The sequence below is a fragment of the Balaenoptera acutorostrata genome, chromosome 2 (assembly GCF_949987535.1).
Source record: "Balaenoptera acutorostrata chromosome 2, mBalAcu1.1, whole genome shotgun sequence".
In the NCBI taxonomy this organism is placed as follows: Eukaryota; Metazoa; Chordata; class Mammalia; order Artiodactyla; family Balaenopteridae; genus Balaenoptera; species Balaenoptera acutorostrata.
In genome coordinates, this window is record NC_080065.1 from 121,813,901 (window position 1) to 121,825,471 (window position 11,571).

The 11,571-nt window shown below is 49.2% G+C and overlaps 1 protein-coding gene across 1 annotated transcript; it reads right to left on the reverse strand.

The window, feature by feature from the left end:
* Positions 1 to 8,463: 8,463 nt before the first annotated feature.
* Positions 8,464 to 10,054, reverse strand: SMIM32 (small integral membrane protein 32). Its single transcript, XM_028163994.2, has one exon. The coding sequence runs from the start codon at positions 9,464 to 9,466 to the stop codon at positions 9,155 to 9,157; it is 312 nt and encodes a 103-aa protein (XP_028019795.1). The 5' UTR covers positions 9,467 to 10,054; the 3' UTR covers positions 8,464 to 9,154.
* Positions 10,055 to 11,571: the final 1,517 nt, after the last annotated feature.

Genomic DNA, 11,571 nt, shown 5'->3' on the forward strand with positions numbered 1-11,571 from the left:
CTTAATGTGTGTTTTTGTTTGTTTTGGGGGCTATTCTTTTTTGATTTAACATGTTTCATTGAGTGAAGTTATAAAAAAGGATGAGATTATCAGTTGCTGTGATCGGCTGTGTTATCTGTTTGTGCACTAGCGGTAGAAAATGAATATACTAGGCCTTTCCACCCAGCGTGAGGTTTGCTCAGAATGATCAGTATGTTTCTATTCTGTTTATAAGAGAGTTGATGTGTTTTTCTTTGTTAGTTTAGTTTTGTTTTGAAAAAGGATTTGAATTTAGAGTCTGGGGTTTTTTAGTTTAACCACTAATTTCCCTTCTCTAGCTCTATCTAAAATTAGAGGTCTTGACCAGATGATTGAGAGATAGAATAGTTGTTAGCAGAGCTGGCTTTGGAGTCTGCTTGCCTGCATTTGGGTCCTGGACCTCAGAGCTTCCTTAACTCTGTGCCCTTAGGCTTAACCACTCTGTGCCTCAGTTTCCTGATCTGTAAAGTAAAAGTCTACTTGTAGGATTTGGGGGAAGATTAAAGTAATACAAATAAAGTACTTAGTGCCCGCCACATCAGAGCTTTTTTATTATTATTATTATCATAACCATCATCTCTTACCTTTCTGCTGCTTCTTTGAATCAGAGGAATTATTTCTGATGCTACTTGACCTTAGTAGATTAATCCTTGATTACCCACTTTGCGAATTAGCCTTGTTTTTCTTAATTTTCTCCTTTTAAAAAAAGTTCAAAATCACAGATTAGTTTTGTCATCCCCACCAAGTGCCTGCCTACTTTGACCACCTTCTGTGTTGTATATACAAGAAATACAAACTTATTCTAATTAGAAGGGGATGGTGAAAATCCATGTGTCCCCACTAGAAAAACCCAAACTAAATATTTTAACCTGAAAGAATAAATATAAAAGCTCTTATTATTCTCTATAGAGAAAGGCTTCATCAAAAGAATCCATATCTGCAAATCAGTTTCTTCTTATGCTTTTTTTTTTTTTTATTTCAAGTGTAAGGCATTTAGTAAGGTATTTAGTAGCAGCTTCACTGTTTTAGAAGCATACTTTAAAAACATTTGTTCTGGCAAAAGATTTCAGTGAACAGTGAGAGGTGGTGTTGGCTTCTCTCAGATTTAAGATAACTAGTTTTCAAATTGCCATAGCCAAAACAGTTCAGGTGACAGGGATCAATTGTGACATCTGTTTCAATTTTCTTTTAGACACAAGAACTCAATGGCTAATGCTATTCCATATTACAGCAGTTTTGATGCAATTCATATTTTTTAAATATTTATAAGAAGGCTATCAGTGGGCTATAAGAAAGTATTTTCCCCCCATTTAACATTTTAAATATTACTGTGTTTTTTGTTGTTGAATTTGTAAGCCTATTTTAATAAACTGACTTTTGTTAAAAAAAAAAAAAAGTCCTGTGTTCTTTTGGTCTAAATAACTTTTTGTGGTTGTATTTTAAAGGGGCTATAGGGAAAATATAAAGAATTTTTGGCACCTTGCTTAACCATCTCCATCTTAAAGTATGTTGCATGGGGGTGGAAGGAGGATTTAGTTTGGTAGTTAAGATTATTGTATTATCAATATTGTTTCAAGTGGATGTGTGTATAGTTGCTGTGAGGGGTGTTTCCTGAGGCAGTTTTTGATGTTTGGGATGGATTTTGAAAGCCTTCTTATCCTTTTTCTTAATCTCTTACCTCTTTCCTGTCACCTTTTATTTCATTTTAAACAATAGTTTTATCTGAGATAAATGCTGAGAATTTTAATAGTACAGGAAAGTATGAACTAAAAATCCCAAACCAACAGTGAACCACTAAACATCTGTGCATGTATCCTTCTAAACTATTCAGGTAGTCATTCTACATCAGTCCTTTCCTTTCTTTGACAAGAATTTAGCTGATTATGGGTGAAGCTATAGCTCCTTTTTTGAAAGGGTTCTAAGAGAAATTGGTTTGGTTCCAAAGTGTTTCTTGAATTCTGTATCCCCAAGAGAGCATTGTCCTCTGAGCTGTCTCTTATTTTGTTGAATGGCAGACCTTTCCAAAACATATTACATCAAGCTTAGCTCTCCAGATATTTTAATGAGACTGCTGAAGTGACAGAAGAAGCCAATTGGGATTAATCTGGAAGGCTTTCAGAAAGAAAGAAAATAAGACTTTGGAAAAGAAGGAGAAAGAAAAACAAGTTTTTCATTCTCCATAGCATTTATCACCATCCAACATCCTACATGTTTTATTCCTTTGCCCTGTTTATAGACTGTGTCATCTCATGGGAATGTAAGCTGTGGCCAGATATGTGTTCCCACTGCTAGAACAGTTTTTGATATATTGTAAGCAGTCGAATATTTGTTGAATGAATGAGAGTACTGAAACCAGATATGATTTTTTTATACTAGAATTTAGCTTTAAATTATGTAATAAGACAATACTTAATTGAATGGATTGGAGCTCTGTACTTTATTAGATCTCTTTATTACCCACCTCATAGGAGAAGAAAGGGGGAAACTCAACTAAGAACATTCATATTTATTCTCTCTCTTTGAGCTTTTGGACCTTTGCCCCAAAGTTATCAGGCTCCTGGATTGTTGCTTAGAGAACCTACAAAATTAACAGGCAACTTGGAGCTTTAACCTGTTGACATTTAATATTTTCCCAGAGAATCGAAAGGGCACAGTTTCCTTGATGTATTTGACAAGAGAAAATAACAACAACAAAAAAGTGTGCTTTTTAGTTCATAGCTTACAGGGGCAGCAGTAGTTTGTAGTTTGATTTTAGTGCCCTGGTTTAGATTCCATAATATCACCCCCAACTGTTGTGCCTGAGGGTCAGGCCTTTAATTGCATTCAGGTGGGGCACCCTACGCAGTGCCTTTGAGAAACAGAACAGTGACCTGTGTTTGTACTTCAGAATAAAAGATTAATTTTGCTGAAGAGTGTGTGTGTGATTGTGGGGGGAGAAAAAGCAGAGGAGGGTTTGAAGGGCTATGCAGACATTAGTTAAGATTAATGGTAAACATCCCTTGGTTGTCTTTTCTTTACATAAAATTCTGTGAATTTTACAGAATTTGTTTAGGCCAAGTTAGTGATGGCAGTGAAGGTGAAGATGCTGAATGCAAGCACAAACTCGTTATGTATGAACAGGAAGCCTGCAAAGATGATCTTCATATGAAAAGAAAGGTGCTGTCCTTTTACTGTCTGTTTAATAAACTGCTAGAAGTTTACCATACCCATTTTCTCTCTCCTTAATCGTTGAACACCTCTGTCCAGCTGCATACCACATTTCCCAGCCTCCCTTTCAGCTGTGGCTGGTCGTGCGACTAAGCTCTGACCATTGGCATAATAGCAGAAATGATACGTGTCATTTTGGCATACTGCTCCACAGAGGAACCCTCTTGCTTTTTTCCCCTTCCTTGTGGCTAGAATGCAGATAGGATGGCAGGGACTAGAGTAGCCACCTCAAAGTGGACATGGGAGCCAAGGGATGAGGGTGACAGAGTTGTGCTACTCTTGGAAGGTTATGTGGAAAAGAAACTTGGAGGTGGGGAGTGCTCTTTGTTGTAACAGTCAGGTTGTAACCTGGTGAGTCCTTACTTGCTTCTTCACTTACTCTCACCAGACCTTTATTGCGTGCTTACTGCAAGTCAGGCTTCAGGCTCGGCAGCAGAGCTGTCGCAGGGAGTCATTCCTGTCCTCATGGAAAGCGAAACTATAAACACAGTTTAGTGGTTTCAGTCTCTATCTAGTTAGGGTTATTTGATCAGTTTTGGAGGGTGGAGGAGGGGCAGAAATGGAGAATCAAGGAGACTTTAAAAAATAGGCTTGGGGCTTCCCTGGTGGTGCAGTGGTTGAGCATCTGCCTGCCAATGCGGGGGACACGGGTTCGGGCCCTGGTCTGGGAGGATCCCACATGCCGCGGAGCAACTAGGCCCGTGAGCCACAATTACTGAGCCTGCGCGTCTGGAGCCTGTGCTCGGCAATAAGAGAGGCCACGACAGTGAGAGGCCCGTGCACCGCGATGAAGAGTGGCCCCCGCTTGCCACAACTAGAGAAAGCCCTCGCACAGAAACGAAGACCCAACACAGTCAAAAATAAAAATTAATTAATTAATTAATTTAAAACAAAATAGGCTCTGCTCCTGTTTTTCCGAATATCTGGATTTTTTTCTGGTCCTGCGTGAGCAGTATCAGGTTGTTCATTCGTTTAACTAATATTTGAGGGCCTATTAGATGTCAGGCTGAGGATAAACTGAATAAAACAAAAATACTTTCTCTCAAGCATCTTCATTCCGGCTGATGGAGACACAAAATAAGACATAAAATATATAGGGTAGTGGTTAAGTTCTAAGGAGAAAAAGTAGGAAAGGAAGATTTGAAATGTCAGGGGTGGGAGGAGGAAGATGGCTGAAGGTTTAGTCTCATTGAGAAGGAAATCTGTGATCAAAGTCCAAGAAGAGGTGAGGGAGTCGGTAGGTGAAGCAGTGATTTAGTTGATTCTTAGTCAAGGCAATTCAGAAAGCATATGAATGACATGGTAAAGATCTCAGCTTCCCTGCAGGAAAAGGAGTAATTCAAGCAGAAATAGCTAAAGGTACAAACTTTTAAATTGCACGTTCTTTAGTCTCTGCAGGATACGATAATGACTGAAGTGTTGCATAGACGGAGACAAGAAATGTCAGTTGCTAACAACTTTGTGGATTACCACCTCCAGGAAACAGGCCAGTTGGAGGCCCGATCAATAAGGAGCGCTCAACTCAGTATTTCATCTGATGCAAGTTTAGTTTAAGGCAGCAAATCAAAGGTGAAGTGTTCGGATGAAGAACCCACAGGCAAGAGTTTACCTTAACCTCTAGCTGTCTTTCCATTATATTCCAGTCAGTAGATACTTATTCAGTGTCTATTTTGTGCTTAACACTATGCTGGGCCTTAGGAAAGCAGCAGTGAGCAGAGCGGGCACATGCTGTCCCTGACCTCATACAGCTTACACGGTAGTAGAGGGGAGACATTAGGCCACGAACTACAACACAGTTACTTGATAGCTGTGGTAAGGGACCTGATCGGGGGCTGTGAATGAACATAACTGATCTCCTCTGAGAACTCAGGCAGATCCATTTTGAGGAAGAGATATTGAGACCTGAGGGATGAGGAGGCATTAGCTGGATGAAGGAGGGGGGACAAGCAGCTTAGGCAGAGAGGCTTTAGGGATCAACAGGCCACTGTGTCTCGAGCCTGGAGTGCAAGAGGAATGTGAGGGGATGAGGCTGGAGAGGTTGGTGGGGGCCAGAGGATGCTGCATCTCGTAGGTCAAGGTTAGAGTTTTGTTTTAAATCCTGAGAACAAGGAGAAGCCACTGGAGTGTAAGCTGGGGCTGGAGGCAGATACTGGGATCAGACACCTGCTTTGGAGAGAGGCAGAAGTGAATGCTGGGCTTTGAATTCAGGTCATGTTGGTGGAGATGGAGGGGAGTAGATGGAGCAGAGTGGTGTCTAGGATGGACTGCACATGGGAAGATGAAGAAGAGTTCGGGGTCAGGACGACCACCATGTGCTTTTTACTTTGGGCAACCAGATGATGGCTCAGTTTACTGAGATGGAGACGACTGGAGGAAGGTCTCATTTATATGGAAAGGTGATGAATTTTAGTCACTGAGGGAAAGCAGTTGCTATTTTTGCTGCTGCAAACACTTCTGAAATGGTCATCCTGATGGTGAATAATGATAGCTCACATTCGAGCACTTACCACATGTCAAACATGAGCTGAACACTTTACCTCCAGTGTCCCCCACAATGTTGAAAATCCCATGAGCCGCGTACTGTTATTGTCTCCATTTTACAGATAAGGAAGCAGGTTTTCGGAAATCCAGAAGCATGAGCATGGCATGGAGTGGATGGCCAAGGTCAGGTTACCGGGCTCCAGGACTCTGGCTCTTGGTCTCTACATTATGCTGCTTCTCCTGGTTCCTGGCATCTTTAACCACTTCTCTAATTTCTACCCTACCCACCCTCTTACCCCCCATCAGAAATGTGTTCTCAACCCTCTCGCCTGCCCCAGTGACTGGTTATGGAAGAGCAGCCCAAACACCTATGTCATGGGTCCTATTCCTCAATTTAGCCTGCAGGCCCAGCCCTTCCAAGGTAATTCCAAGACATCATGGGCTTGGTGGAAGAACAAAGGGCAGGAGGATGTGTGTGCATAGATCGACCTTCCTGATATCCATCTAAGTGTCCAGTTAGCAAGTCATAGTCCACTTACCCTGCATATCAGCAGGAGACAGACATGAGCTCAGCCACACCCTTTCCGGGGGAGAATCTGGGTCTAGGTCCCACGTGACAAAGGACCCATTACTGCTCAACTAGTCTTAACACTAGCCTAGAGATGGGAATGAAATTATTTAGGGTCACAGTCCTGGCAAAAAGCAGAACTCTAGTCCAGTTCCTCATACTGACCCTGCTTGGTTTCTAGATTCCAGCTCTACACGGCGGAATTACTTAGGAATTTCTTCCAGAAGTATCTGTTCATTTGAAGTGGCCAAGCCTTTGGCTTAGGTGGCTAAGACCACTGAAACCTTGTAGAGACATCAGAAAGATGGTTTCCAAGTTGTCTGCATCCTAGCATTTTTTAGCTTTAACCTCTTGATGCCTTGGGACAGTATTGTATTAAGGGATCCAAGAGCCTCCTGGATCACTCTGGCTTCAACTGGTTCTGGTCCAGGAACTTCAGGTGACCTCTAAGCCAGAAGTCCACTGATAATCCCTCCCCTCGCATTTTTTTGTGGTCACAATAGAGCTGTGGTGAGAGCACATCCTGTTTGTGGGTCAGCTTCTCCCTTCGGCAGTGCTGCCTCAAGCCTAAGGCTCAGTTACAATAACAGCTAATATCTGAGTGCTAGCATGTTACACTGATTATGTCATTTGACATTCAACCCTATAGAGCTAGGTGATATAATACTCATTTCACAGATAAGGAGACAGGCTAGGATAGATTAAGTAATGTGCACAGGGTCACACAACCAGTGAGCAGTGGAGCTGGGATTTAAAGCCAGACAGACTCCAGAGCTCGTGCTTCTGACCACTCTGCGTACTGCCTTGAGATCTATCCATGGGGAGATGTGGAGGAGGCAAACGCTGCCTCTACATTAGTCTCTTACCCCTCACAGCCCCCAGACTAAAGCTGAAGGTTCCTGCATATCAGCAGTGTGTGATTTCATTATGCCAGCCGGGGCTCTCATACCTCCTTAAAATTTATTCCATTTAGTCTTCTCTGCAACCAAGGGTCACATGCATTAGCTGAGTTACCATTACTATAGGCTAGAAAGGTTTGGCTACATTTCCAAAAACCAGACTGTTCTGTGAGGTTATCATAGAATTAGCTCCATTAGGGCTTGCTTGGTGTTAGCTCTCCAAGACATGGGTAATCAAGCCCAAGATGAACCCTCAGCTGCTCATCTCTGCTGCTTCATGGGATAGGAGCAGGAGGGGATCTTGCGCACTGGCTGAGGAGAAGTGGTGGTGAGGAGCCCTAGCCTGAGACTGGAGCCGTAGCAAGTCTTTTCCCAGCCTCAGCTGGGGTCCTTAGACGGGTTTCAGTGTCAGCCCTCACAAAAAGTTTGTAGAATTGTGTGCCTGTATGCATTTTGCCAGACGGGCATCCTTAGTATTCTTCAGATTCTCAAAATATGAGTGACCCCTAAATGGTTTAAAACCACTCGATTAGATAATCTACCAAATCTCCTTTTAGTCAAACATTCTCTAAGCTCCAGTGTCTTAATGAGCCAGGTGACTCATGAAACTTTTAAACCACCATAAAGAATTCTCCCTAGAATTAGATTAACTTTGAAAATGGTCAAGGTTATCACAATTCTTTCTATTCCTTCTCAGGTTCTTTGAAATCTGCTCCTCCAAGCTGGGCTTATTCATCCATTGCTTTCCTGCTGTCTTTTCCAGAGCTGGCCTCCTGTCTACCTTGGGCAGAAGTGCTGAGCAGCTGCCCCCATCGCCTGACCCTCAGGCCCTTCCTTCACCAGGTGGTTCTGGTCCAGAAAAGGCTCCTGGAAGGGCTCAGGCCCAGAGAGGCTCTGAGAGCGATGGAGTGGATGCCAGGTGGGAGGAACCACCCCACAGGGAAGGACTCCATGGATCCCTATTAGAGGGAATTTTTTTTTTTTTTTTCAGCAGATGAGGCAGCAATTCCTCTTTGAGACCCACTCGGAAGACACTTGCCAGAGCAAGTAACTGACTGACCCTGGGGAAAGGTGGAGCTGGAGAGGAGCGAGCATCATTAAAACTGACCTGGGCCACAGCGAGGTGGGAGGCGTGCTGCGCTTGGGTCTCAGCCTGCTCAGGATCGCCCTGCCCTTTATCCCCCTTTCCCAAGTGGCGCAACCAATGACCAGAGCGTCGTCAGCACTGGGTCTAATTCGGTGAGGTTTTATTGTAGAAATGCGGCCCCTGGAGATGGAGGACACTATTTCCTGACCACAGGGTGCTGCAGGTGAGACCCTGCGCCTCTAGACCGGCTTCCCCTTTGCGCGTGCGGGCAGAGAAAACTGGGTCCTCAGACCCGGGCGGGACCCATTGAAACTCGCGTCCCCTCCTTCCCCAGGGGACGAAGCTTCCGAGAGCCATCATTCCCAAGTCCTGCTGAGTTCACAGTCAGATCCTAGTGGGACCCTCGGTGCCAAAGAGTGGGAGAGGTGGTAACAGCCGCAGGAAGACGGCCGCAGGGCCGGGGACTCCGGACAGGCAGCTCCCCGGCTGGCTGCGCGCTCGGGTAGTTGCGCGCTCACAGCGCCTGCCCCTTGGGTGTGCAAAGTAGGGAAGTCAGCGGGCGGCGAGGAAGGCTCCCTTGTCCGGGCGGGAGCGCCGTCTTGCAGGAAGGCACCCCTCGCCACCCCCCCTCAAGCTGGGCCCGCTGTCCAGGGAAGAGAGAGTCCTCCAGGGGAGCAGAACCTTAGTTCCCTGCGGCCACGAGGATCGGGACCCTCTGCAGCCTCCTAACTCCTCCTACTCCCTTGACGCCCAGGGTGCTGTTCAAGGGCGGGAAGGGTGTTGGGGGTCAGGGCGCAGTGTTCCCAGGGGCGTCAGGTGCACCCTGCCTGGCTCACACCGACTGCTGGTGGCGAGACCGGGACCGGGCGCCTGCCGGCGTGGCTGGCTCCGCCGCTACACCGGCCGCATCTTCCAGGGCGCACGGGCGTCCCGCAGCGAGCGGTCGTGGGGCAGCGCGGCGAAGGCCGAGTGGCGCAGCTGGCAGCCGATGAAGAGGACGACGAGCGCCACGGAGAGCAGCAGCAGGAAGAAGAGCAGCAGGTAGGTAGGCAGGTCGGGCTTGGCGGCCGCGCCGTCCCGCATCCCGCGCGCGGTAGCCAGCTCCAGCGGCAAAGCGCCCTCCGCCTTGACCGTGGCTGCCAGGGCCAGCGCACCGCCTACCGCCGCTTCGGGGCCGCCCGTGGCGTTGAACACGTCGCCGTACATGGCCCGCGGGGCCGCCGACCCCGGCCCGGCCACCTCACTTCGCTTTGTGCCGCCCGGCGCCGCCCCGCGCTTCCATGGCGCGCCCTGCTCTTCCCGCTACGGGTGACTGACCGCGAGCCAGGTGCCTGCGGGGTCGCCGGAACCGCGGAGCCCCCGGGCCGCCGCCGCTCCGTAGCCAGCCGCGCTCAGCTGCCCTCCCCGCGGGGTGGTGGACCCCACGGCTCGGAGCTGGACGGCTCGGCGCCCGCGACCCCCGGACTTTTCGGGTTTCTCGCCGTCGCTACCCGCGGTCCCGAATCAGCGACCCGGGTTTACGGCCGCCCTCTCAGCTCGGACCCCAGCTCCGGTGAGCTCCGGGCTCCGGGGCGCCCCTGGGCTGCGGCGGCGGCGAAAGCTGAGCGGTGAGTGCGGCCGCAGCTCGGGGTCCCTGCCGGGCGCCGCCAGAAGCCGAGTGCACAGAGGGCGCAGGCGGGGGAGTCCTCCGCGTCCTCCCGCGCTGCCGCCGCAGAGTCTCGGTGCAATTCTGCAGCCTCGAGTCCCTGTTGAGATGCCGGGTGTGCGGAGGACCTGTCCCTGCTGGCATCGGCTGCTGCGCTCCTGTCTGGAGCTGGAGACTGAGCTCTGAGGCGCCCCGCGCTCTCAGGTCCAGGTCCGGGGGGTTGGGGGGGGGTTGGAGAGGGGCGGGACTGGCGGCGGCTGTCCCCCGGGAGCGGCTGCGAACCAATGAGAGCGAGAGAGGACAGGTATGCACCTCCCCCCCCCCCCCCCCCCCCCCCCCCCCGCCTGGCCTCACATCACTCACGGACAGAGGGACACACGGAGAGGGAGGGAGGAAAAACACAGGGTCATGGAAAGACAGACGGACAAAGAGACGATTACAGACCTGTGAACAGAGACACACGCAAAATAGAGACAGTATGGACAGCAAACCGGTTCAGAGACCAGGCTCAGACAGGCATGGATAGCTGTTTTTATTCTCGTGGACATTCTCCCTCCCGACACAGCCTGGTTGGCTCCCAGTCCCAAAACTGGGTAGTTTGGGGAGGGCAGGGAGGCCCTGGGCAAGGGCAGAGGGCTCCCAGACAAGCTGGTGCTGGTTCCGTGGGCCCAGGCTCCTCTCTAGCTGAGGGTACATGTGCTTCCCCACCATGAGCTCACTTTCTCAGCGCCCTTGGCCTGTTCTGCTCAGGCACAGAGGGCAAGAGGAAGACGTGATACTGGCAATGGCCCACCTGCCCTTGGCAGCCCTGGCAAAGGCTTGGTGGCCAGGACGGGGTGAGCAGTCAGCAGGACCAAGGGGGTGTCTCCTTTCCAGGAGTCCACACTCTTCACTTCCTTTGCGAAGTTTTCCAAGCCCCCCAGATTAGAATAGGAACCAGTGGCCTGGCCACCGCAGCCCCTGCACTCTTCAAGAAGCACTGACTGCCCCGGACTGTCATGGTCTGGCACAAAGCTGAAGGAGGCAATTGCCCTCAAGGTTCTGCAAGTGTAGGGTCAGGAGGGAGTGTGCCTCCTTCCATTTTGCACCCTGGGTACCTCAGTCCTCACCCTAGTCCCAGCTCTGAGACCCCTACAGGGTCAGCCAAGGTCACAGCCTTGTCTCCCTCCCCCACACCTCCTTCCCCCATCAAGGGGTACAGGATGTGGGAGAACTTGGTGAGCACCGGCCGCAGGAGCCTGTGGGAAGATGAGTTCGTTATTCACCTCTTCCCCACCGCACCTCGCACCTGCCCACAGGCTTAACAAGAGCAAGCAAGGTGTGCAAGGCCATCCTCGGCCAGAGCGCATTCCCACAAAGCCCAGCTCAGCCCAGGTGAAACACCTCTGCAAGCTCTTTGTATAACACTGAATTGTGGGCCTGTCCTGACCCTACAGAGAGTTTGACTGCTTGCTAAGTGAGGTGCAGAAATGCTCCGGAGACCCTCCTCAGTGTTTTCCTGTAGTTCCATGGACAGGCCTGTGGGGAGCCTCCCTGAGCATGGGGGTGGGTGTGGGTGTGGGTGTGGGGTGGAGAGCGGGACCTGGCAGGACTTAGCATGACCCCATCTGCCCACCTTGGTCCCGGGGTGCCGCCCAGTGTGCTCCAAGGGCATAGGGCTCTGAGC